Source organism: Microtus pennsylvanicus, chromosome 4 (genome assembly GCF_037038515.1).
Source record: "Microtus pennsylvanicus isolate mMicPen1 chromosome 4, mMicPen1.hap1, whole genome shotgun sequence".
NCBI lineage: Eukaryota > Metazoa > Chordata > Mammalia > Rodentia > Cricetidae > Microtus > Microtus pennsylvanicus.
Genome location: NC_134582.1, coordinates 12,114,812 through 12,142,723, shown reverse-complemented (window position 1 = coordinate 12,142,723; position 27,912 = coordinate 12,114,812). Strand labels below are relative to the sequence as shown.

Here is a 27,912-nt window from a genome sequence, read left to right as displayed (position 1 = left end):
CCATAGCTGTGGTAAGGCTTCTGTGGCACATTGGAGGCAGCTGGTGCTGGTGCAGCGGTGGTCTTTCCGGCTGTTAGAGCAGTCCTTTTCTCATGGCGGCTCTGGCAGCAAGAGAAAGCCCAGGAGCTGTTAATGGAGCCCTGTCCAAACAGGGTCCTTGCTTTCGTACAGGGAGTGAACGTCAGAAAGATATATTTTGTTTGTTCCTCCTCACCTTTTCCCATTCAGAACGGCATTTTGACTTACGTGTGCTGTGGAGTGACCATCTAGTCTGTGGCATTTGAAACGGCTCAATGCCTGCACGCACCTGCAGCCTTTTTAAACCAGGTTCTCAGCACTCCACACCCAGGCTGCCTGCAGCTTACCTGCCTGGAAGTAACCTGTGTCTCTGTATCGTTTCTGTATTGCTGTGTAAGAATGACCCTACCTGAGTCCAGTATGCCTGCCTGTAATCTCAGTATTTAAGGGGACAAGGCAGGAGGATTACTGTGAATTTGAGACTAGCCTGGGATACATAGTGAGTTTAGGGTTTACCTAGGCTGTATAATGAACCCTCGTCTCAAAAAAACTGAAAGCCCAACAGTGACCCAAATGTCCAGTATTAGTGGACAATTTTTATTTTGTCAGAGGTCTGAGTAGAGCTCAACCTGTTACTTCTGACTCGTTTCTCAAGAGATTATGGTCAGGTCAGGTCTGTGATGTCTGAGGCTGCAAGTGGGGAAGATTTTGGGTATTGACAGGATTTACTTCCTGCAGCCTTGCCGGACTGGGCGCCTCACGCCCTTGCTAGCTGTTGACAGGAGGCCTCATTTAGCTCTTTGCTCTTGGGCGTTTCCATATGCTCATGTGTTGACTCATAAGACTGCCTAGTGAATATGTGTTCCAGACAGGCCTGGGCAATTTCGATTCATGATTATTGTGAGTAGAATTCTATCTGGTCACCTGTGCCATCACAAGTTGATAGTGTCAGGCTTATTTTTTGTTTGTTTGTTTTGTTTTTCGAGACAGTGTTTCTCTTTGGTTTTGGAGCCTGTCCTGGAATTAGCTCTTGTAGACCAGGCTGGTCTCGAACTCACAGAGATCCGCCTGCCTCTGCCTCTCAAGTGCTGGGATTAAAGGCGTGCACCACCACCGCCCAGCGTCAGGCTTATTTTTCATTCAATTCAAGGAATGAGAAATAGCCTGGCATGATGGTGCAAACCTTTAATCCTAGCACTCGGGAGGCAGAGGTAGGTAGATCTCTTGCCTGCCTGCTCTACAAAGCAAGTTTCAGGACAGCCAGGGATACACAGAGAAACCCTGCTTCAAAAAGAAAAATAAATAAATAAAAAGAAAGAAATGAGAAATATTAGTAGTAATTAAGAAAATTGCTGAGAGTATAGATGTAGGTAGCCATGCCTTGATCTCTCTCTCTCTCTCTCTCTCTCTCTCTCTCTCTCTCTCTCTCTCTCTCTCTCTCCCCCTCCCTCCCTCCCTCCCCCCCCCTCTCTCTCTGTCTGTCTGTCTTTCTGTCGTGACATGGTCTCATGTAGCACAGGCTAGCCTCAAGCTTGGTATGTAGCCAACCTTGAACTACTGATTCTCTGGCATTACCTTCTAAGTGCTAGCATTGCTGACCTGTGTCCCATGTCAGGCCCTGTTGCTTCTGCTCCCCTTCCTTCCTTTCCTCCTCCTCCTTTTCCCTTTCCTCCGCCTTTTTCCCCCTTCCCCAATTTTACTAACAATTCATGAATTAGGAAGCACCAAAGGAAATGTGGGTTCATGTTTCTCCAAGTCAGGTAAGGAGAACACATAGGCAAGTTCAAGTAGAAAGTCCAGAAAACACATGTTCTGGTGCAGTTGTATAGTTCTTACTTGAAAAACCCCAAATCCATAGTCCTAGTGCAGGATTAGAGGGTGGTTTCCATCTGTTTTCTTTTTCTTTTTTCTTTCTTTCATTTCATTTCTTTTCTTTTTTTTATCTTTTTTTCTTTTTCTTTTTTTGGTTTTTTGAGACAGGGTTTCTTTGTAGCTTGGAGCCTGTCCTGGAACTAGCTCTTGTAGACCAGGCTGGTCTCGAACTCACAGATATCTGCCTGCCTCTGCCTCCCGAGTGCTGGGATTAAAGGCATGCACCACCACCGCCCAGCTCCAGCTGTTTTCCTTTTCTTCCTTTCTGAAAACATTTCTTCATGTGTGCATCTTTCTGTGTGTGTTTTGCTGGATTAGAGATTGAAGTCAGGGCCTTGAACATGAAGAACAGGTACTATGTCACCGAGCTGTACATAAAGGTGTGTGTGTGTGTGTGTGTGTGTGTGTGTGCATTGTAGTACTGGGGATTGAACCTAGGGCCTCTTGCATGCTGGTCAAGTGCTCCATCACTGAACTGTCACTTTGAATTTTATTAGTCATTTGTATTTCCGTTGAGAACTGTGTGTTCAAATGATTGATTGGCCCATTTATTATTTGGCAGTATTTTGTAATGTATATGCTTACTTTTTGTAGTTTTTTAAAAAATTGTTTTATTTTTAATAAAAAAAACCATGTCTATATTTGTGGATGGGTGTGTTTGTATACATGAGTGTAGAGCCCATGAGGCCAGACAAGAGTAGTAGGTCCCAAGGAACTCGCGTGACAGGCAATTGTAGCCACTCCGTAGGTTCTGAGAAGGAAACTTAATGTAGTCCTTAACAAAAATAAGTATACTTTCTTATTTGTGTGTGTGTGTTTCTCTGTGTGTCAGGGTATGTGTGTGTGTGTGCTTCTGTGTGTGTGTGTTTCTCTGTGTGTCAGGGTATGTGTGTGTGTGTTTCTCTGTGTGTCAGGGTATGTGTGTGTGTGCTTCTGTGTGTGCTGTGTGTAGATGTGTGTTAGAGAACAGCACAGAGGTTAAAGCAGATCTTCAGAGCAGAACCCTGTCTCCCTTACCGTACACCCGTAGACCAATAGCACGTGGGAACTGGAAAGTAGGAAAATAATGAGATACCAGTACCAGGTCTAAATAGAAGAACTAATGGCTGGTATGGAGTTTAATATTTTGGTTTGACTTAACTTTTTTCTTTTAGTTTTTTGAAATAGGGTTTCTTTTTGTAACCTTGGCTGTTCTCAGACTCGCTCTGTGGACCAGGCTGACCTTGAATTCACAGAGCTCTACCTGCCTCTGCCTCCTGAGTACCACCACCACTTGGCTTGAGTTAGTTTTTATATTAAGTGTTTTCTTTAATAACCTGAAAAATCTGAAGATGTGATTTGGCTCTTTAAATGTGCAGTTTACGTGGGAAGAGCAGCACTTTGGTCTTCCAGACTGATGGTTACTCTGTTTCTCCATCTTCAGAGATATTACATATGACATATCGGTGGAGGCGATCTCAGCAATGGTCGTCTTCCTCTCCTGCCAGCTCTTCCACAAGGAGGTCTTGCGACAGAGCATCAGTCACAAGTATTTGATGCAAGGTCCATGGTATGTTCTGTTTTAAGGTTGTCCTTTTTAAGGAAAAGCAAACCATTGTCATCATCTACTAAGTCTAGCACTGTCTTCTCCCCTGAATGGTGTTGTTTCACCAACCTGACGTTTCTTTTGGTTGTTCTGTTGCTGCATTGCCCAACACAACACAACCAGATTCATATTCTCATCCACTCTCTCCTGTTTGTCTTGTCCCCCAGATTCACTAGTGCTTCTAATTGTTGCTTTGTAGAATAGCTTGTTGTCTTCTCGCTTTTTCTTCCTTCTTTCTCTGTGAGCAGTTATCAAGTCCTGTTTGCTTATTCAAACCGTTCTTGAATCTCCTTTTTACTAGTTCCTTTGAATCTACAATTGTCCCTAAGTATCAGCAGGGAACTGGCCGAGGATACCAAAACCTGCCAGACCCTAAAACATGCAGTGCACAACCCGGGCACACCCTCCCGTGTGCTTTAGCGCCTATCTAATGACATATAGTTCCATGCTTTGTAAATGGCTGATATACTGCGTTATTTGGAAAATCATGAGGATGAGTAGAGGTCAGTATAGATAAGATTTTTTTTCTGAATCTTTTCAATTTGTGACTAGCTGAAATAGTGGATGCAGAATCTGAGGGTGTAGGACTTCCGAATTTGAAGGACTGACGGCTGTGATGTGTCTTGTCACCTTTTGTTTAGACTATACAAGAAGCTTCTTCACTGCTCTAATTTAATGAGTGTCTACTTATTGTATGCTAAACTATGCTGGCTTCGGGGCTGTGCTCCTTAGCAGACACTTATGGGAACCTGGATAAAAGTACTTTCAGTAAACACAACACCTACCTTCTGTTGACATAATTTTCAAAAAACTTTAAATCAATTAAGTCTTTAAGGTAGTTTTTCTTGAAATTATGCAGTAGTCTTGGGGACATGGGTGTGGGTAGAGCACTTGCCAAGTGGTATGAATGAAGGGTGTGGTCAGCAGAGAAGAGCGCTGTCTTCACTGTGCTCCCCTCGCTGCGTGGTTGCCATGGTTGCCATGGGTAAGCTTTTTGGGTAAATTACACAGAGACAAAGAAGAGACTCTGGTGTCCAAGGTTGTGACTGGGGCTGGTGACCCTCCTCTTACTAGAAGAGACCTGGGGTATGACAGGGCTTTGTGCACAAGAGACAAGCCAGTCCATGGGTCTCTTACTGCAGAGCTACCAGGGTTGATCATATGAGCTCCAAACGTACGTTCGACCCAGCCTGCAGGCTCCATTGCCAGACACCATTGGGAGTTTTAGTCTCCACTGTCTCCCTGCCTTTTGAGGATCAGACTCCAGTGAGAATTACAGAGGGGACTAACCATCCTGGAGCCTCAGAGGAACGTTTGAAATCCACTCACAGTATGGAGAGTCTATCTAAACCCTCGAACAGGAGTGGGGTACCCTGGCTTGAAGGTGATGCTTGGCATGATAGGGCTTTTGACAGAGAATTTATTTCTTACAGTGCTGAGAGTCTAAAAGTTGCATTTTTCATAGATGGAGAGGATGTTAGTAATCTTATTTTCTAAGTTTTTAGGTTTTTGTAGTATCATTATAATGTCAAATATTTAAACTAGAATATTTTTTATTTTATTTTTTTTAAAAAGATTTATTTATGTATTATGTATACAACATTCTGCCTCCCTGTATGCCTGCATGCCAGAGGAGGGCATCAGATCTCATTACAGATGGTTGTGAGCCACCATGTGGTTGCTGGGAATTGAACTCAGGACCTCTGGAAGAGCAGCCAGTGCTCTTAACCGCTGAGCCATCTCTCCAAACTAGAATATTTTTATCCTAGTTTTTGTGACTTATCTTAGAAGCCATGGTTATCAATAATACATACAATAATCTACAAGCAGAATAGAGATTATAGAATGCCTTTATCACCTATAATTGAATAGCTGGAGTTTCATGCTTGGTTGTCTTACTGCCATTTAATTCTTAGATTTCTCTGCTGAGTCTACATTATAGCCTTCCTTAAGAACCTGCTGTGCTCTATTATCTGCTGAACTTATAATTGCTTGCAATTTTATGTAAATTGCAAATCAGGTGACAGATGCTTGTGTTCTAATGATTGGTCTGTGCCTTCTGGCGTGGTAAGAGCAGCGCCAGTGTCAGGGCTTACGGCAAGTTTGCTGCCGCCATATTCCTTGGCTAGTATTAATGGCAGACATATTTCTGTGTTGCTATGCAGAATTAGGTGACTCCCGTGAGCAGAAATTTGATTATTTTTTCTCCCCCTTCTTTCTGTGTAGTCTTCCCTACACCAGCAAACTTGTGAAAACCTTGCTTTACAACTTTATCAGACAAGAAAAACCACCTCCACCCGGAACCCATGTTTTCCCTCCACAGTCGGATGGGGGAGGGCTGCTGTATGGACTGGCATCAGGAGTAGCAAGTAAGTCCTTCTGGATTCCCATTCCTTATCTACATAAACTTTGTCTAATTAGGCCTAAGAAATTTTGTTCACTTGGTCGTCACCATTATCCATTCTATTGGATCTGTGTAACTGGCTGAATGTCAATACTAAAAGAAATGAAAACATTAATCCTTCCATTTTCTGTGATAGTTTATGTTAAATGTATGAAAATCAGGAATAAATTATTTTGCTGTAGAACATAACGTAAATACTCGTATCGTACAGGTCTGGCAGTGAAGAGAGTGAAGTTGAGCCATAGGAAGCTCTTTACTCCTTGTGTTCTTGGGGCGTCTTTCTGCTGAGAATCTGTGCTGGTTAGGATTTCACTGCATGGTCTCCGAGCTTTGTTCAGTAACAAAACTGAGAGGTTTGGAAGAGTTTGTAAATAACTGCAGTGGCATGACATTGAGCCACAGAGCCCTGTCCTCCTTCAGAGTGGGCATCATCTCTGCTGCGGAGCTGAGAGCTGCAGATGCAGCCCATATACAGTGCCTTTGGACCTCCCTTCTTAATGGTGGTCCGGCCTGTGTGAGCTAACATAGCTGAGAACTTTGGCTTTGTTTTAAAGGAGAGGAAGCTTGACACCTGGGCAGTCTCCTGCCTGCGTGGAAGCTCTTACTGGGCTTACTAAATCAGCAGTGTGTGGTGCAGACTTCCAGAGTACTGGGTCCCAGGAATATGGCTGTGGCACGTGCTCCATAAACAACAGTAGCATAGGAGCAGAGGGCAGCACACACAGCAAGCAGTCTACCGCCTCACAGGCGGCCAGCGGCTCAGCAAAGTGGCAGCCTTGTTTTGTGATTTAAGCAACTAATCAGTAAACCAGTCTTTGTAGATTTGCCCACCTTTGGTTTCTTTGGGGATCATGAGTTTAAATCCATTCGATGTCGCTCACACCCTTATCTTTGCTGCTAAGGAGCCAGTCTAGTCACATTGCATTGTTTCTTCATTTACTGCCCCTGACCCCCAGCACCTGGACTGTTTCAGTGGCATATAGCTCCCTCCTGACCTGAAGGCAGCATCGGAATCCTTTCTAGTCTCATAGGAAGACTCAACTGGTCTGTTAGTGTTTCCTTTTTTTCCATTCTCATTTAAATGGTGTTTAATCCAGTATTCTAATGTAACTGGAGTTTCTTTTTCCCTCCAGGAAGCAAGTTCATTAATTACTCTCTTCAAAACAGTGGTCATACTTGACAGTTTTTTTTTTAAAATAAAGATTTATTACACACACACACACACACACACACACACACACACACACACACACACACACAGTGTCTATCTCTAGCTGCATGTATGTCTGCAGGCCAGAAGAGGGCACCAGATCTCATTACAGACGATTGTGAGCCACCATGTGGTTGGTGGGAATTGAACTCAGGACCTCAGGAAGAGCAGGTTTAACTGCTGAGCCTAATTTTTTTTTCCAAACAAATTTGTGTAGAGTTTAAAATTTTTTTTTTTTGCTACATTGTTGTATCCGGTGTCATTGGTTTGCTAAGCGCCACAAACTTGACTTTTAAAATTCTGATCTGCTATTTACTAGCTGAAAGAATATTACTAGAAAGCGCATTAACTCCTCCCAACATGGCCTCCTTCCAGCTTCATGTCTCTGTTTTCTTTCTTTCTCGAATGATGCTACTTTTCAAATATCGGTAGAGATTTGGGTTTTTTTTTTGGGGGGTATACATGAGGTTGAGAAAGGGTTTCACTGTTAACTCTGGCTGTCCTGGAACTCACTCTGTAGACCAGTCTTGCCTTGAACTCATGGAGATCCGCCTGCCTCTGCCTCCCAAGTGCTGGGATTTGGTTCATTATTTTAAGATCTCAGAGGAAAGAGGTAAGGAAAGTCAAACTTGAGCTTAGCCTGACTGCTGAACCTTGGCTGTTTTTTCCTTTCATTATTGTTCCTTCCCTAGTTCCGAATGTGAAAGTTGCCTAACATAGAAGGTTTTCTGGGTTTTTTGTTTGTTTTTGAGACAGGGCCTAGCTGCGTATCTCAGGCTTGCTTTCTTGCTTTCTTTCTTTTTTTAAATTCTTCCTCTCTTAAATTATTATTATTATTGATTTTTATTGAGCTCTACATTTTTCTCTGCTCCCCTCCTTTCCTCTCCCAGACCATCTTATCTTTAGTCTCTCTTCCAACCTTTTCAGGTCTGCATACATGAGGGTGTACAGACATACATGCAGATAAGACAAACAAACCCATACACATGAAATGGGGGGTGCAGGAAGTAAATAGAACAAAGCGTGACTTCATAATGATTTACAAATTTGCTTTGATCTTTTTTTTGGTGTGAATAAATTACGAAAATATCAGGTATTTGGCATATAAATTATATATATGTTATATGTAAATACTGTGTACAGTATATGCTGTCATGTGTTGCTTAACAGCAGGACAGTGGTATAAGAGGTATGCCATATTTTACCATACAAACAAACTATGCTTATATAAACCTATATGGTATAGCTTACTGCACACCTAGTCTATACTATATGTATGTATATCAGTGCTGAGTGTTCTCAGGGTGTGATGAACAAAGTTAAATCAAGTCCAAGTGAAGGCGTAAGTCACAAACAATGCCACACAAATTTGGGATTATGATTAATAGGGTGATATTTATTTAAAGGGGAAAAAAACTTACAGATCACTGTCAGCCCTCTGCGTAACCAGGAAGGAAGTCAAGTCACCGGCGGAGCAGGAAGTGAAGAGAGAGAGGAGAGGGAAGTGGCCGCTTTTTTAAAGGGAGAGAGACCACGCCCCAAGGGGCTGGTATCTCAGCGGTGATAGGCTGGAGGAGTGGGAGGACCTCCCGTAACACCTCCCCCTTTTGTTTAAATAAGAGAGTTCTAAACCTACTATGAAATTATATACAATAAGTACAAATATCCTATTCTAACTAGCTTAGGTCTTGTATAATAAATAACTTGGCCAAGTCATGAGAGAAAAGTAACTACATCTATATAGTCTTCAACCCCATCGAAGATCTGAGAAGGGAAATAATGTTACCTGGTTAATTAGGAAGTTCAGTAAAACAACTTCCAAAACATGCAACAAATCACAGAGACAACTAGCTACCTAGGCAATCACCCAAAGTCACATTAGCAGCGTTGAAGCAACCAACTTTGGCTAAGGCCTAACATAACTGACACACCATTTTCAAAGGCAAGCAACTTTTCAAAACTATCTTACCCTGTCTTGGCAGGATAAGACAGCCCTGTTTTATCCATTGATGCACGCTCTGTATCTTTGTCAGTGGTTGAGGTATGGGCATTTCTTTGCCCCAAGGCCAGTTCTGCCAAAAGGAAAGGCTCCAGGTGGAGTGTCTTTGGTGCTCAACATTCTCTCGGGAATAGAGTGGTGTTGCCAGGAGCAATTGTGTCTCACTACCACAAAACTCTGAGTTAGATTAAAGGCCATTTTCTACAGCTCTTTGAAGAAGTTGAAGACTATCTATCTATACTGAGTATAATCTCTATATATCTAAAGAACCTGATTAGTCTAATTATAAATGACAAACTTAGATGACTATTAGTCTATATAATTCTCAATATCTATCTAACTTAAAGATTAAGACAATAAACAACTGTGAAACAAATGAGGACAATGACCTCCAAATATAAACAATGTACAAATATACATTGCAGTAGGTAAATATATATCAATACACAAACATTATATAAGTATCTTAATCAGAGGTAGAAATGTACACAGCAATATGGTAAATACATACAATACAATATATGTCAATACATAAAAATGTTTTAAACAAGGTAGAAACATGCATGCATCCAATAGTCATTATAATTTAACTTTGTATCAATATACAAGAATCTATACCAATATATTTGTCTAAAAACAGTAACTCACAATTACAAATCTATTATCCCATCATCCCTCTTTTTTTTTTTTTTTTTCAAAATGATCCCTGAGCTTATAAAATTCCTCCCCCAACCCTCAATCGTATACTAATTATAATCAACCCCTAAGTGATGTCCCTAAACCCAAGGGCAAACTTTACTGGGAGAGGGGACGTCGTCCTCTAGAATTACTTCCAGCTGTCATGGGGGCGACGTTCTTTCTGGGGGATCCTGTGAAAGTAAAATGATGGTTAAATTTCAAGATCAATGTCTTTTAAAATTGCAAATAGTCTCTGAGTATTTTGTGGAGGTCTGGCCAGAATGTTGTACAAGATGTGCACCATTTCAGCTAACCAAGTTGGAATTGTCTTGTGCAGCTGGTACCCAAAGCAGGTCTTGTTGTAGCGCTATCAGTATCATGACGTCATATCAACCAGGTGGAGTTGTTGTTATGGGGCCCCATCTTCTTCCTGGAAACTTCAAATGTCACTTCAGGAAAAACTCATTGTTCATTATGAGAAACTTAAGCATTAATCATATAGACATATATATATTCAATGAAAGACATGATAGATATAGTCAATGAAAAGTATGATAGATATGAAGAAAAGCAAAGATGTTTTCTAAACTCATATTTCTTTCTGTCCCACATCATGGCTCTTGACATGAGACAGAAACTCCAGAAACTCTGGGTTTTTCTCTTACTAACAGGCTTGGAATTGGAGAGGGACTGAGCCAGAGTCCAACTTCAAAACCAGCTTTATAAATTTAGAAATATGGTTTAATATTACTTACACAACCCATTCAGTTTTCTTGATATTTCCTATCGGGCAGGTATTTTTCCATCTGTCAGTATCCAAACATCCAGGGTCCCTTGAATTTCTCAAAGATGAGTGTTTTCCTGTGGAGATAAGAACAGAACCCTGCCCCCATTCTATATGTTTTTCTTACCACCTGTATGAACATCATCATTGTGGATGAGTTGTCATTTCTCCTTTCCAAGAGGTTTCTCTTCTTCAAATCGAAACTTTATTAATTTTGATGGTATCCACAATTTTTCTTCTCCTGTGGAAACAAGAGCAAAACCCCTTCCCCAACGTAGCACATCTCCTGGCTTCCACTGAGAGGTCAGCACATCTTTGAAATAAATCGGTTGATTTAGTTCAGCAGACTTTTCCATTATCCAATGTCTCTCTGCTGCTGTCGTTCCTTTCTCATTAGCGTTAAGAAAATTCAAGGTTAATAAAGCATTATGTAATCTATTTCTGGGGGTATTTTCGGTCCCTTTCTGTTTGTTCAACATATCCTTTATAGTACGATTTGATCTTTCTATAACTGCCTGACCTGTAGGATTATTTGGTATACCTGTAATGTGTTTTATATTATAATAATCAAAAAAGCGTTTCATTTTCTTAGATACATATGCTGGACCATTATCTGTCTTTATTTGCGCAGGTATACCCATGATGGCCATAACTTCCAATAAATGTGTGATTACTGAATCAGCCTTTTCTGAGCTCAGGGCAGTAGCCCATTGAAAACCTGAATACGTGTCTATGGTGTGGTGTACATATTTTAATTTACCAAATTCTATAAAGTGGAACACATCCATCTGCCAGATTTCATTTCTCTTAGTGCCCTTTGGGTTACTCCCTGCAGGCAACGGTGTTTGATTATAGAAAGAACAAGTAGGACATCTCTTTATAATGTCCTTAGCTTGTTGCCAAGTAATGGAAAATTCTTTCTTTAGGCCTTTACTATTGACATGATGCTTCTTATGAAATTCTGAGGCCTGCAACACACTTCCAATCAATAATTGATCAATCTCAGCGTTGCCTTGGGCTAGAGGACCAGGCAGACCTGTATGGGACCGGATGTGTGTTATGTACATCGGACAAAGCCTGTTCCTGATTATGTCTTGTACCTGGATAAACAATGAAGTCAACTCTGTGTCATCTGGTATAAATTCAGCGGTTTCAATATGCAAGATAACTCTTTCTGCATATTGTGAATCTGTAACTATATTAAGAGGTTCTTTAAAATCCCTTAGCACCATAAGAATGGCATATAATTCTGCCTTCTGGACAGAATTATAAGGGCTTTGTTCCACCTTACTCAATTCATCTGACTTGTAACCTGCTTTCCCTGATTTATTTGCATCAGTATAGAACGTACGGGCTCCAGTTATTGGAGCATCACGTACAATTCTAGGAAGAATCCAAGAAGTTCTTTTTATGAGGTTAAGTCTACCACTTTTGGGATAGTTGCTATTAATTTCTCCCAAAAAATTAGCACAAGCTCTTTGCCACGGTTCATTGTCTTCCCATAACTTTTTTATTTCTTCAGTAGTAAAAGGCACTATAATTTCTGCTGGGTCTATACCTGCTAGTTGACGAAGTCTCAGCTTACCTTTTATAATTAATTCAGAGACTTTTTCCACATAAGTTTTTAATTTTTTACTTGGTTTATTAGGTATAAATATCCACTCTAAAATAATATCTTCCCTCTGCATTAGAATCCCTGTAGGAGAAATTCTGGAAGGCAATATGACTAGGATGCAGCTAAGATTTGGGTTCACCCTATCCACATGTGCCTCCTGTAATTTTTCCTCAATCATTGTCAGTTCCTTTTCTGCTTCAGCTGTCAGTTCTCTTGGACTATTCAAATCTTTATCACCATCTAAGGTTTTGTTTAAATGAACTATTAGATCAGGTGTTATCCCAACAGCTGGTCGTAGACTGGAAATGTCTCCTAACAATCTTTGGAAGTCATTAAGAGTCTTTAACCGGTCTCTCCTAATTTGTGCCTTTTGCGTTTTAATTTTCTCTAACCCTATTCTGTAACCTAGGTAATTAATAGAATTTCCTCTTTGAATCTTTTCAGGGGCAATTTGTAATCCCCACCTAGGCAAGACTTTCTTTACTTCTTCAAACATCCTTTCTAAAGTATCTTTATTTGAATCAGATAACAAGATGTCATCCATGTAATGATAAATAATGGACTTGGGGAATTGTTTACGAATTATTTCCAATGGCTTACTTACAAAATATTGGCACAGTGTAGGACTATTGAGCATACCCTGTGGGAGGACAGTCCATTGATATCTCCTATTGGGCTGAGAATTATTATAAGTAGGCACTGTGAAGGCAAATTTTTCTCTATCCTTTTCTTGTAACGGTATAGTGAAAAAACAATCTTTCAAATCAATAACTATAAGAGGCCATCCTTTTGGTAACAGAGAAGGCAAAGGAATTCCAGATTGTAGTGAGCCCATAGGTTGAATTACTTTGTTGACAGCTCTTAGATCTGTCACCATTCTCCATTTACCAGATTTCTTTTTTACAACAAACACAGGAGAATTCCAAGGGCTGGTTGATTCTTCAATGTGGTGAGCATCTAGTTGCTCCTGCACCAGCTGTTCCAATGCCTGTAGTTTATCTTCAGCTAGAGGCCACTGTTTGATCCATATTGGCTTCTCAGTTAGCCATTTTAAAGGTAGGGCTGTTGGTACCTCTAAAGGTTTGGTATTTGCTGTATGTTCTTGTACAGCCTGAATGGCTAGTGACCTTTTTCCATAATACCTCATCATATACTTCCCAGAATTATGAGTTCCTGGAACTACAGGAATGTTAATCTGGGTATTCCATTGCTGTAGCAGGTCACGGCCCCATAAATTTATGGCAATATTGGCTATATATGGCCTTAGTCTTCCTATTTGCCCTTCGGGCCCTATGCATTCAACCCATCTTGTGCTTTGTTTTACACGAGATAGGGTTCCAATTCCCAGGAACTGAACATCTACCTCTTGAAGAGGCCAATTCGGATGCCAAGATTCTGGGGTAATGATACTTACATCCGCACCTGTGTCTAATAAGCCTTCAATAAAAGTGCCATTTATACAGACTCTTAGCTTTGGTCTTTGATCATTAATAGAAGTCTGCCAAAATATACGTTTACTCTGTCCAACTGGGTTTTTTGACTCATCCTCCACATGGATTTCATCATTTAGACCAGTATTACTTTTTACAGCAGAAATTGGAGCTTTTAATTTTCTTGGTGAGGCACATTCTCCACTGTGACTGGGAATGACTGGGCCACTGTTGGCTTGGGGGCCTGCGAGAGGCCCCTCAAGGAGTTTCCCGACGGTATCGGGTTGCCTTGTTTGTCTGTTGTTGACCTGCATTCATTGGACCAATGTCGGCCTTTACCGCATCTCCTACATATACCTGAAGGCCTAGGTCTCCTATCTTTGTCATTCCCAGAGGAGATAATATTCCTAGAAATTCTGTGCCTGCAATCCCTTTTCAGATGTCCTAATTTACCACAATTAAAACACCTGGCAGTTTGATGTCTCCTCATTGCTGTGGAAATCGCTTCTCCTACCCAAGATTCATCGTTATAGCTAAACGTCTCAACATTCATCGTATGCTGAATCCATTCATCCATAGGTGCTGATCTAGACTTTAAAGGCCCAATTATCTTTTTGCATTCTATGTTTGCATTCTCAAAAGCTAGAGATTCAAGAAGTATTCGTCTAGCTTCTGGGTCTGTTACCCCTATGTCCAGAGCCTTAATTAATCTTTGCAAAAAGTCAATAAAGGGTTCTCTCTGTCCCTGCCTAATTCTGGTATATGATTCAACCCTTTTTGCTGGATCTTGTATCCTATTCCAAGCATTTAAAGCTGCTTGGTGACATAAACACAGTACTTCATCATCATAAAGAGCTTGGACCTGTGGATCAGCATATTCTCCTGCACCAAGAATTTGATCTTGGGAAACCTCAATACCTTTTGCTCTTCCTTGCTGTTCCATATGTTTGGATTCTTCTCTGAAATAAATTCCAAACATCAAGGAAGGTCCATTATCTAAAACTGCAGACACTAACTGATGGAAATCATGGGGGGTAGCTCTAGCATTAGAAGCCCAAGTCCTTATCATTTCCTTTACGTATGCAGAGTGCAAGCCAAAATTAACAATAGCTTGCTTAATTTCTTTTAGATCATTCATTGCTATTGGCGTCCATCTAGCTTCTCTGACTCCCTTTGAGCCTTTAGAAGTTGACGCTTTGTCAGAATTAAGTATAGGGTATGCTGCTAAAACCTTTGGTAAGCCAGTTCTAATAGCTGGTGTTGGCATTGTATCCTGTCCTTGTGCCTTATTACTCTGTTCACCAGCTCCAATCATTTCTTCAATCATTTCAAGTCTTTTTATTATTGTCTCTTTTGAATCCTTAATCTCCTGACCTGCATGAGTTTCTAGTAAAGATTGTATGGTTCTTAGGAGTGCCATGATCTTCCTAAATGATAGAATATGCAAAAGAATACTGAAACCTAGTAACCAGTAAATTAAGTTATCCCCATAGTCATATAAACCTTGCATGATATAACCCATTGTATTGGTAACCAGAACAGTAAAATTCGCGTTGGAAACGAGAACTGCCATATTACCTATTATCCAGCAGGTGGCGCTGTTGCCAAGTCTCGACGAAAACACGGTCCTGTTTCAGAGTCCGCCTAGTATTTGTTAAAAACTGGAAAATGTAAGTTGCTCAACAAAGTAAATATAATTAAATCAATTCCAGAGATGGAACCAGAAACCTAGAATCCAGGGGTAGAGAAGAGCAATCTGGAAGCTACTTATGCCTCCACGTGACAGAGTCACCCTGAGGGGTTGCAGCTTTCAGCAACCGCGTGCTCTGGTTCGCGCCACTTAAGAGCTGTGCTTGCAAGGGAGATTTGAAAACGACTCAGAAAAGAGCAAATCACGCGGGCAGAGACTACGCGGGCCTGTGGAGTTTAAATCCACAGGCAGCGACTGAGGAAGCAAGGGCTCCCGCCAAGCCGAACAAGCGCCCGCCAAGCCGAACTTGCAGCCGCCAAGCCGAACTTGCGGCCGCCAAGCCGAACTTCCGGCCGCCAAGCCGAACTTCCGGCCGCCAAGCCGAACTTCCGGCCGCCAAGCCGAACTCGCGGCTGCGAGCCGGGAGAGGTTCTAAAACCAAACGTCGGGCGCCAAATGAAGGCGTAAGTCACAAACAATGCCACACAAATTTGGGATTATGATTAATAGGGTGATATTTATTTAAAGGGGAAAAAAACTTACAGATCACTGTCAGCCCTCTGCGTAACCAGGAAGGAAGTCAAGTCACCGGCGGAGCAGGAAGTGAAGAGAGAGAGGAGAGGGAAGTGGCCGCTTTTTTAAAGGGAGAGAGACCACGCCCCAAGGGGCTGGTATCTCAGCGGTGATAGGCTGGAGGAGTGGGAGGACCTCCCGTAACATCCAAGTCTTGAGATGCAGTAAGCACTCCATGCAGAGGCATACTATTTGCAGTAAACTTAAGTGGAGGGAGTATGCCCATAAAACAATGGTAAGACGTATGGTTTAGCAGACGTGTGAGCCGGTGGTAGAGCCGTCACTAGTGCACACCAAGCACTGCCGTGGTTCGTGACTGTCACTGCAGGGGGTTGCTATGAAAGCATCACCACAAACATAAAAACATGGTTGAGGCTACGGTGGCTGTGACGTAACTAGGCACTAGGAATTTTAATGTGTCATTATGTGGAGACTCAAGATTGTCACCGAAAGAACTAGATTGAGAAGTTCACATTGTGAGGAGAAACAGATAGTGAGCACTTAGTTGCATCATACGTCTGAAAACCAGCAGGGACAGTTTGGCTTTGGAACTTCTGTGCTTTGTTTTGATATTTCGGTATCTAAGCCTACTTAAGTGTGCACTACCACACAGCTTCCAGTCCCCAGTACTGGGGTATTGTACAGCCGCTTTTGATAAATGCTTTTCCGTTTAAATGAGCCATCCCAAATGGATGGTGCTAGAAAACATCATTTTGAGTGAGGTAACCCAGATTCAGAAAGACAATTATCACATGTACTCACTCATAAGTGGTTTTTAAACATAAAGCAAAGAAAACCAGCCTACAAATCACAATCCCAGAGAACCTAAACAACAATGAGGACCTTAAAGAGACATATATAGATCTAATTGATATGGGAAATAGAAAAAGACAAGAAAGATCTCCTGAGTAAATTGGGAGCCTGGGGACCTTGGGAGAGGGTTGAAGGGGAGGGGAGAGGCAGGGAGGGGAACAGAGAAAAATGTAGAGCTCAATAAAAATCAATAAAATTAAAAGAAATAAAAAATGAATGAGCCATCCAAAATGTTCCCTTCCATTTGCTTGCAGTGTCCAGGGAAAGGTAGAAGTCCAAGGTTATTCGCTTATTTATTTCTTTAGGAAAATACTGTAATAAAGCGGAACGCAAAGACTAAAACTCCTGTTTTCCCCAATATCTTATGAGAAAGTTGCTAAATTACTTATGACAAGTGTAGTTTATTGTATGTGACAATTCTTTTTTTCCCAAGTGTTGGCTTCTTCTGGGCTGACTTATTGATAAAAAGTATGTGGCATTCAGAAACACGCACCACTGTGAAAATGACAGACTTCCAATTAAAACATTTCTCATCTTGGTAAGAGAGGGCTGTGCATTGATAATGATAACTCTTTAATTTTTGTTTAGAATGCTCTAGTACACTTTATTCAGCAAGCCAGAGAATACCCTTTCCATGTTTTTCAGAATTAAGTTGGTTTTCTGCTTATAACAGCCTCCCCTGCACAGCGTCCTCAGTCCCGACTTATGGTTAGGTAATAAAAGGCAGGGTGATGGCTTGGGCATAAACAGTGCCTGCCTAGGATGGCAGGTGTGTGAAAGTCCTCATTAGAACTTCATTGCAGTGGAGGAGAGTGGGATGAGGCAGGACCAAGTCCATATCCCTAGTACCGGCCTCTGTTCTCAGTTCCCTGGTATGTTTGTCATTCTTTACCGAGTAAACGAAAGAAGCAAAAACAGTAAATTACTTGGATTTTTTTTCTTTTCTTCCTTTTTTTTCTCTTTCTTTCTTTCTTTCTTTTCTTTTTTTTGTTGTTGTTGTTGGAGTTTTTCTTTGTTTGTTTGTTTTGTTTTGTTGGTTTTTTTCAAGACAGGGTTTCTCTGTGTGTCTTTAGAGACTGTCCTGGAATTCACTCTGTGGATTAGACTGGCTTCAAACTCACAGAAGTCCTCCTACCTTTCCCTCCCAAGTACTGGGATTATAAGCCGTGTGCCACCACTGCCCAGTTCAGACCTCTTTCATTGTCCACAGACGGTGAGTTAGGAGCATCGCTGTAATGCATCCACCCTCAAGGAAGCATGGGCGCTGCTCACAGTGAAAACCTCTAAGCTCTGCAGTTTTGTTTTTTAAGTTTGCTTTGGCAAACATCTCTCCTCTCCCCCATTTCCCCCCTAAAAGAGATAATTATATGCAGGTTTAGTTACTCTATTAGTTTCCTCTCTCTCTCTCTCTCTCTCTCTCTCTCTCTCTCTCTCTCTCTCTCTCTCTCTCCCACCCCCTCCTTCCTCCCCTTCTTCCTCTCTTCCTTTCTGTTGTTTGTTTTGTTTTGTTTTCTGGAACTGTCTCACTATGTAGCTCTTGCTGGCCTTGAAATCATAGACATTTACCTGCCTCTGAATCTTGAGTGTTTGGATTAAAGGTGTGTGCCACCTTGCCTGACTCTATTAACTTTGTGAAAGTCTTTGTAAAAGATAGTGGTGCAACAAAATGTACCATGTTGGTTGTATGCCTTTGATTATTCCTAACACATCACGGACTCTCTCTAAGAACTCATATTTCTCATTTGAAGAAATGGGATATGTGTGATTGCAATATACTGGACGTGTGTGTGTGTGTTTCTGTCTGTCTGTCTTCCCGCCTCACTGTATAGGCAACCCTTGGCCAGCCTGGAACACGTTCTGAGCTAAGAGGTCCCCGACTTGGAATGGTCCTCTCTGCCCCAGCCTTCTGGGTACTGGAATTACAGGCTTGGCTGCTTTCCCCTCAACTTTTAGAGTGATGTAATCTATTTTTAAAGCCCAAATCTTGTACGTAAGCCTGCTTGTTTTGTGACCTTAGAGGGGTAATGTCACCAAATATGCTTTCTGTTAACTTTTATAGACTGAAATTTTAATTCTTCTGTTTTCTTTGCTTTTTTTTACTTTTGAAATCCCTGTCAGATATAACAGAACATCAAATTCTATTCTTCATGTTTTTAAAAATAAAAATCAATAAATCTTGACAAAAAAGCATGACGCATGTTGGAGTGTTGTTCTACAAGCTAATTAGCGTAGACCAAAGGGAGAATGGTGTCAGTGTGGTGGCTCACCCTGACTATCAGTTTGATTGGGAGTCACCTGGATATGTTGGCGAGGGCATCTCTGGTGGGGGTTAACCAGGTGGGGAAGACCTCTTCTAAACATGGATGGCACTATCTCATGGATGGACTGAAGGGGAAGGAGGAGGAAGCCCACTGGCACACACGTGGCATGAGCTGCCCTGCCAGGCCCTCTCAGCTTCCTTTTTAAACTGTTTCTCCTGGGTATTTGTCACAGAAAACCGACCAACACACAGGGTGTAGGCAGAAAAGATAGGGGTGATCTAGAGTGTCTAGAGCTATTTTTGAAATAGTTGTCTTTGTAGGGCTTACAGTTACTGCTAGAGAAATAGTGTTTCCAGGATCAGAAGGCATATTCTGCCTCCTTACAGATGAGTGAGTGCAGAGAGTGTGGATCAGAAAGGAGCAAGTTCTCTCTAGACAGGTTAAGTCAGGTGAGCGCCATTGAGCCTGGGTTAGTTTGGGAGTTGAGAGATAGCAGTAGGAGAACCAGTGGCCTAGAGCCGGGACCCAGTGGAAATGCATGATGCACATAAATTAGAGCAGGCAGATGTTTGTCAGCTTGTTCTTGAGTTGTGTGTAGTTCCTGTGTGACACGGCATAGATGCAGCGTTGGATTTAATCAAGGTGCAAGTTTTGCCTGGAAGACGTTATGAACACAAAAGAGAGTGAGGACTTGGAAAGAACACCTAAGGAGATCTGATGCCGAGCCGAGAACCTCCATGTTTGAGGAAGGAAGTACACAGTGAGCCTGGTGATGGGTAGTGAGGAAATTAATGGGGAGAAATTTGCCCCAAAATTATTTTAGCCAGGGACTAGAGAAACACGCTGGCTGCCCATAGGTAGTCATCAGAGAGAGGAAGGCATGAATTCAAAACCACAGTGGAAGTTCAGCTGTTAGTAAGCCGTGTGTCCAGGCACCTGTGGTCATGGGGCTGTTGAAACAGATGAAGGAAATCAAACAGGCCACATTTTGGGGTGATTGTCTGAGGGTCTGTTGGACCAGGTAGTGTGGAAAAAGAGTGAAGTGTGTTGACATGGGTGAGCAGGAGCCGGATGGGGAGGGCAGTCTGGTGGGGTGCTTCAGGGGACTGTGGTGTTCGAGAAATGGCGCTCTGGAAGCCGCCCTGGGAATTCTGCCCATGGGAGAGAGCAAACATCGCTACTTGAGAGGGCTTCTGAGAAAGAACTGTCCTTGGGGGGCTTCCAGGAGATACTCAGGTTTCAAAAACAAGGAAGTTGAAAGTGCAAGGGTTTCTGGTGAAAGATGTATGTGTTTCAGAAGCTATCAGAGGCTGAGATGGCAGACGGGTGGGCCATGTTTCTACGGTACGGCTCTGAGCCCCCGTGTAATGCAACTGAAGCCTCCATTGATCCAGAGGATTGGGAATATGAGGCATAAGGGGGTGGTCTTTCAGGGAAGAGTGACTAATGAGTTCTAATTATATTAGATGACAGTTTGTCTTGGGGAGGTTGTTGATCTCCTGGCCAGGGAAGTATTCAGACCGCTGGGAGCCTGTCTTGTCTTGTGGAAGAAGACATGGCTTTACCAATTATGAATCACTATATTTTTGTAGGTTAGCCAGAAAACCCACACCCACATTCATTCATCAGTTTTAAACTCACTTAACAGTTTTATACATCGAAAAGCTAGAGATGTCGAGGTCCATGACCAATTCTAAAGCAGATGGATACTATGCCAGTAACAGGCTCTCTCACACTGCAGGAATATCAGGTGCCCATGATGTCCGTGTGTCTGCATGCAATGGATACTATGCCAGTAACAGGCTCTCTCACTGCAGGAATATCAGGTGCCCATGATTCCGTGTGTCTGTCTGTACACATCCACACAGTGAATTCCACAGCAGCCTGACTACTTTCTTCAACTAGGAGACTTAGTTGGGGCCTCCTGCAAAATGGTAATTTTCTAGAGAGTTATGGAAACAAAATACAGGATGCTATAATTTGTTCAGTAATTTAATATAGATCAGCCTGGATCATAGGGTAAAATTAGCATTGCATACTTTTGTGCTATTCATTTGTAGGCGAGTAAGAAAGGACTTGAATTTGTGGCCTCTTTGCTGTTCTTCAGGTTGTTCAGGCGGTGTAACCTGCCCTTACTTTCTTCCCATCTGTCATTCACAGCTATAGATTTAAAAAAGTCCATGTATACTGGGACTAGGGGCATGTACATGGCTGGGACATGGGACTAGGGGCATGTACATGGCTGGGACATGGGACACTTGCAGATCTGCCCCTGCCCTGCCCCACAGAAAGGAAAGCTTTTCTGCAGAAGAGATTGGAACTTACTATGGCTTGCTATAATGGCATTACTTTCTGTATTTTTCCTTCAAAGTTCCTGGCACCATGGGCCTTGAGAGATGGCTCAGAGCTTAAGAGCGCTTACTCCTCTTCCAAAGGGTCTTTGTTTGATTCTCAGCATCCACACAGTGGCTCACACTCATCTCTAACTCCAGTTTCATGACACAGGCATACATGTAGGCAGAACACATGTACATGTATAATACTTTTTTAAAAAAATTAGAGGCATCTTGAATATAGTGGTAGCAATGTATTATATCACGAAACAATTTGAGAAGACCTACACACGGATAGTAGTATGTTTATTGAAGGAATGAAGCACAAAGGGACAAACAACCTGGTAAGATTCATTCATTCGGTGCCACGGTGAGCAGAGGAGAGGTGTGAGACCATGCAAGCAGAAGCACTGCTTGCAGCTTCCTGAGGAGTGCCTCTTTCCCTTTGGATGTGGGGTCCTGGGGAGGAGGAAGAGCGGACAAGGAGTCTGCAGCGACAGTTTGGGACTAGCTATGTTAAACCACAAACAACTGTTCTTCCCTGGAGCAGACAGATAGAATGCAGCACTGCCGAAGGCCAGGAGCTGAAGGTCTCCTGTGTAACGGCGTAAACGAATGCAGACAGATTGTAAAAATATATATACAGCTTTAATGGCAAAATAGACTTACAGAACCACCGTTCCTGCTGAGACCAGGAAAGCAGAAGGGACGGCTGGGAGCACGCTCGCCAAATTTATAGGCAAACATTAGCCCGAGGCGAACACGCCCCCCAAGGGGCGGGACTTATCCCTACACTCCTGTGTGGTGGGCTTCACACTGTTCTGATTGCCCACTCGGGTGGGCCCCGCGTTGTGGAACAGGAGAGGCAGTGAGGGAGGATTGTGCTAGCGAGCACCTACCTTAGAGTCTGAACATGAGTGCAGGGCTGCTGTGTGAGTAAGGTCGGAGCCTCCGTGGATGTGAATGCTTTCCCTGCCACGCTGGGAGGATTTGTGGGGGTCACCATTAGCTGTCAGGGTGCTATCTTCACCTTGACTTTCCTTCTTTCTGCTCTCTATTCCCACCCTGGTCCCTTGAATATGGTGGTCTTTAAGCTTTATTGATTATCTATACCATCAACCTAATCTTTTAAAGCTAACCCCTGATTTAAGTGAATGGTTTATAAATTTTATAGTGCTTTGTTATTTTGATATGTAAGACATGCATGTTGATATTTTCAGAAGATGGGATTAATGAAAAGTTTAAAGTATTTAAAATTGTGCTGTTAACAATAAGGCCATTTGGTGTGGGACAATTTTGTATTCTGTCAATTACGTTTTAAATAAACGCTAATTGGCCAGTAGCCAGGCAGGAAGTACAGGCGTGACAACCAGACAGGAAGTAGAGGTGGGGCAATGAGAACAGGAGTGTTCTGGGAAGAGGAAGCTCTTTCCCCAGTCCTGTCCAGACACCAAAGAAGCAGGATGTGACCTGCCCCGCTGAAAAAGGTACCGAGCCATGTGGCTAACATATACTAAAATAATGGGTTAATATAAGTTATAAGAGCTAGTACAAAGCCTGAGCTGGTGGGCCAATCAGTTCATAACCTAATGTAGACTCTCTGTGTGATTTTCTCTGTGACTAAACGGCTGGGAGACCAGGCGGGCCAGAAACCCCAACAAAGCAGGTCCTCATGTTACAACCATCTTTTGATATAAAAATATTAACAGAAATTTGAGTAACTTTTTAATTGTTTGCTAATTATGGTGACTTCATAGTGTCATGTGTCCCGACAAGCCCTATCATGCAGCACTGTTTCTTGCTAATAAAGGCAGATCAGTCTATTTCTGGGCTTGGAAATGGATAGGAAACAGAACTGGTAATATTTTCTTTGTTTTTAGCTTATGAGAAAGATGCCAAGGAGCCCACATTGATAGTCAGAGGCTCAGCCCTGCTGTTTCTTGTGCCCCTGTATTCACTTGTACATGAGTGGCTAACCTTTTTCGGTTTTTGACTTTGGTGTAAGGCATTTTTAGAAAAATTGTATGGTTCCATTGTTTTTAAGTAGATTTTTGTGAGAACTAATTAAACCTGGGCAACACTGCAAACTCTCTCAGCCACAGTGTGTTTCATTATGCTGGAAGAGAAGGAAAGACTGGGAGCGCCTGTCCTCCCTGTGCATGGCAGGGCTCCCACTCTTCGCTCAGGAAACCTGGGGTGCCATACAGCAATGCCTTTCTGACAGATGGACTGAGGGTGGGTGCCAGTGTCAGCTCGGGTGGTGCTTTCCCGTTTCGTGATCCTCAGCTACAAGACCTCCTCACTCACCCTGGTAGTGTCTGCATGTGAACATGCTTGTTGGATTGAGTGTTCTCAGGATAGGTGTTCAACGTCATGAGCACTTCCAGGCCTTCCCTAAGCCCCACATTCACGCTCCCGTATCTCTCATCTACTACATGTTACTTTCCTTTGCTGATTGTTCATGTTGTGGTGACCTCCAAATTCATTTCTTTTCAATCTTCTTTTTCTAGTATCTATTCACATCTTCCCATTTCAAAGCACCTAGTTCTCCATGCCTCTCAAGCCCTCTTCTTATTCCTGCCTTATGGTAGCAATGGCTTGCAGCTGCCATTGGTAAGACCTATTGCAGCACCCTCCAGAACTGAGCCTGGCTTCTTGCTGTTATGGGCATAATGGAAGAAACTCCAGCTACCTTTCTTAGAATGTCCCTTTTAGCCAGGGAGCAGTAGTTACTCCGGGATCCTCTTACCTTTAAAGGTCCATAGTGGTCTCATATGGAACCTGTTCTTCCCGATCAGAGAGTAGTGCCTGGTGGCAGTGCAGAAAGATAACATCAAGGTAGGAGAACTTCACTACATCTGGAGGCATTCTGCTGATGTGTACTCTTTCATAAGTGGTGTTTAAATGCTAATATAAGCAATTAGCTTAAGATTTGACAGTGGAAAACTTTTATTTGTAGATTCCAAACTGATTCTCGGTATTGGTATTACTAAAGTTAATTATCCTTTATGTCTTTTTTTTTATTGATAAAAGGAGAATAATAAAAAAATTTCCCCCTCCTCCGAGCCTCCCATTTCCCTTCCCCTCCTCCCACTCTTCTCCCCCTCCTCCCACCCTTCTCCCCCTCCCCCAACTCCTCTCCCCCTCTCTCTCCAGTCCAAAGAGCAGTCAGGGTTCCCTGCCCAGTGGTAAGTCCTAGGTCCTCCCCCCTCTGTCCATATCAAGGAAGGTGAACATCCAAACTGGCTAGGCTCCCACCAAGCCAGCACATTAAGTAGGATCAAAATCCCGTGCCATTGTCCTTGGCGTCTCATCAGCCCTCATTGTTCGCCATGGTCAGAGAGTCCAGTTTTATCCCATGCTATTTCGGTAACAGTCTTTTAGTATATGAAACTAGTGTGTTAATTGTTTAGAAGTCAGACTTCAATCTTGATTTTTATTTGGCAAAAATAAAGAATTTCAGATGCAAAAATTAATCTGCAAAAACAAATGGAAAGCCTTGTTATTTTTCTATCTGATGTAATAAAAACGGTGGTAGATTGTAGTAGTGTGAAGTGATTAGACCAGAGAGAAGAAGGGAGGTTCCCTCTAAGAGGACCCTGCCTGGATGGTTTTGTAAGGCACAGCTTTGCAGTAAGACAGCTAGGACAGAAGAGGTGTGTAAGAATAACAGAGAGTAGACACAGCCAGGCACAGTGTGTGTGTGTGTGTGTGTGTGTGTGTGTGTGTGTGTGTGTGTGTGTGTGTGAGACTTTACACTGTGGGGTTTCCATGGCTGGAGGAGGAGGGAGTGGTTGATAGTCATACGTGTCATCAGCATCATCGTGTAATAAGGAGTACACACTGTATTTTTTCTTTTTCTTAGTAGAAAAGACTTATTATTTTCATTTTTTATTTATATCCCAGCCACAATTATCCCTCCTTCCTCTCCTCCCAGTCCCTTCCCACCACCACCTCCTCCTCCTCCATCTCCTTTCAGAAAAGGGTAGGCCTCCCATGGATATCAGTCAAACATGACAAATCAAGTTGCAGTGAGACTAGGCATCCCCCTTATATTAAAGCTGGACAAGGCAACCCAGTTTGAGAACTAGGGTCCTAAAAGCCATCAAAAGAGCCACGAGACAGTCCATGTTCTCACTGTTAGGAGTCCACAAGAAAACTGGCCACATCCTCTAACATATATGCAAAGGGCCTAGGTCAGCCCCATGTAGGCCTCCACTCATTGGTGGGCCATTCCCACAATTTCTGCACCACTTTTTACCCCAGTACAACTTGTAGGCAGGACAGATTGTAGGTCAAAGGCTATGTGATTGGGTTGGTGTCCTGATCCCTCCACCGGAAGTCTTGCCTGGTAACGGGAGACGGCCAGTGCAGGCTGTGCATCCCCTATTGCTAGGAGTCTTAGCTGGGGTCTGTCTAGGGCCCAGGTACTCAAATGCCGAAACTGTGAGGGACCCGTCTCTCCAGCCACCACGTATTCCTTTGTGGGTGATGTTTCCAGGTGAGTTAGAAGTGAGGGAAGCAGCCAGAACACTGACATCTGTACAGGCAGCTCTCTGCAATTCTTCACACTTTCAAAACCTCGTGTGCCCTAATTTCCTTTCTGCATATTAGCTCTGGAGCTCCTGTAGTCTCCAGGAGCTTCCAGGTTCTCAGACTCTGCAGTCAACCTCCTGGAAATGACCTGCCTGGGCTGAGGGCAGAACCACCTTCCCTGCACTCTTCATTGTGACCCTCCTGCCACAGGCACCTTTGTCGGGCTTGTCTGCGGCCCAGGACTCATCTTCACCTGAGGCTGTAGGACTCTGATTTATGGTGGTTCCATTGTCAGGCCCCAGGGTAGCTCAGTTAAGTAAAAGATTTCCTCTCAAGATGGCACTTAGCTACAGCTCACTGATGAGGGAACTCCTGTCTGCTCACCCATGCCTCCTCACCTCCAGAAGGCACAGTTGCAACTAGATCCAGGGTCTCCCAGCCGGCCCATGGAGTAAAGTCTGCTTTCTTGACCCCCACCGAAGAGCTGCACAGCTGGAGCTGCAGTGTGTGGGGCTTGCTTCCTTTTGCTATTTGCCCATCATATGTCCCTCTCGCCCCTTTTGTGAAGTTTCTCTCTGTGGTACTGTCTGTTTTCACTCATGACGACACTTCCTCCCTGATCACAGAAGCAGCCTGCAGTCTAGCTCTTTCCCCGAAGCTGCCAAACTAAACATGTTTTAACTGAAAGATCCCCTTTCCTTGATGGTTATTCTATTCTATTCCCAAAGCTTCAGTTTGTCTTACTTTATGTGTTCTTCACATGTTCATGAGAATAAATACATCTGAGCTAAAAATTAAAAAATGGTATCAACAACAAGTTCCTTTAAAAAAGATTTATTTTCTTTCTTTCATTTGTTTGTTTGTATGTCTCTCTCTCTCTCTCTCTCTCTCTCTCTCTCTCTCTCTCTCTCTCTCTCTCTGTGTGTGTGTGTGTGTGTGTGTGTGTGTGTGTGTGTGTGTGAGACTTGGGTGTGGGGTACCCACAGAGGCCAGAAGAGTGTGTTAGGTCTGGAACTGGAGTTATGGGCAGTTGTGTGGGGGCTCAGAAGTGAACCGTGATTTCCTAGTAAAGCAATCAGAGCTTAACTGCTGAGCCATCTCTCCAGCCCCAGATTTAATTTTTTTTTTAGTTAACTTGAATTCTTTTTTACGTTTTGCTAGATTAATTTTACTTTCAGAACTTATTTGGAAGACCCAAGGACTATAATTAAAAAACACTGGGAGCCTTCCTTAATTTGGCCTCAGGAGCAAAAGGAAATATACTGTAACTTTCCTTTATTTTTCTGGTAAAGAGAACTTTCTCTTTTCTTTTTGCCAACAGGAAAATGCAATTCCATTAAGGTTCTTGGGTCATAGATCAGAGGCTTGGATCTACAAAAAGTGAACTTTTGGAAGAAGTGTGGTCCAATACTATGGGCCAGTTCAAAGGACAATGTAGGCAATGGCAAGCTGCCTCCTCCTCCCTCTGAGGAAAGACAGCTGTGAGTGCAAGTTACCAGAGATTGGGGGGGGGGGAGGGAGGGAGGGAGGGAGAGAGAGAGAGAGAGAGAGAGAGAGAGAGAGAGAGAGAGAGAGAGAGAGAGAGAGAGATGCAACTGTGAGTATGAGTTACCAGGGACAGAAAGGAAGGAGGAGTCTCTCTCTCTCTGTCTCTCTCTGTCTCTCTCTCTCTCTCTCTCTCTCTCTCTCTCTCTCTCTCTCTCTCTCCTCTGTGTGTGTGTGTGTGTGTCTGTGTATATATGTGTTTTCTTCTTTATAAAAAGCTCCCAGATTCCTGGGAATAATCTGAAAGGGTGAAAGATGGGGGGAGGGGTGTGAATAAGCCATTCTGAAGAAGAATACTTATTTTCTTTGTGTAGTTCATCCAGGGAAAATTCACTGTTTTTCCTAATAACGAAGATGAACAGCTGTGAGGGAAATCTGAAAACGACACTTATATCTTATCTTGGAGAGCCTTTTGGGGTTATTTTTGTTGTGGGTTGAATTTTCTAATTGCATTTTCTCTGCCTACAATCCTGGTACAAACAGTGACGAATACACTGCATACAGTCCTGGGACAAACTCTAGGTGGAAGAAAGTGACCTAAACTTGACAGTATGTTTTAGGTACAC

The 27,912-nt window shown here is 42.8% G+C and overlaps 1 protein-coding gene across 8 annotated transcripts in view; it reads left to right on the top strand.

Moving 5' to 3' along the window:
- The window catches only part of Dym (dymeclin), a 274,253-nt gene that overhangs the window by 57,916 nt on the left and 188,425 nt on the right, over positions 1-27,912 (top strand). For all 8 annotated transcript variants that reach the window (XM_075968265.1, XM_075968269.1, XM_075968267.1 and 5 more), the window contains 2 exons: positions 3,314-3,439; positions 5,702-5,844. In XM_075968265.1, the coding sequence (XP_075824380.1) occupies positions 3,314-3,439; positions 5,702-5,844 (269 nt within the window). The remainder of the gene's footprint in view (positions 1-3,313; positions 3,440-5,701; positions 5,845-27,912) is intronic.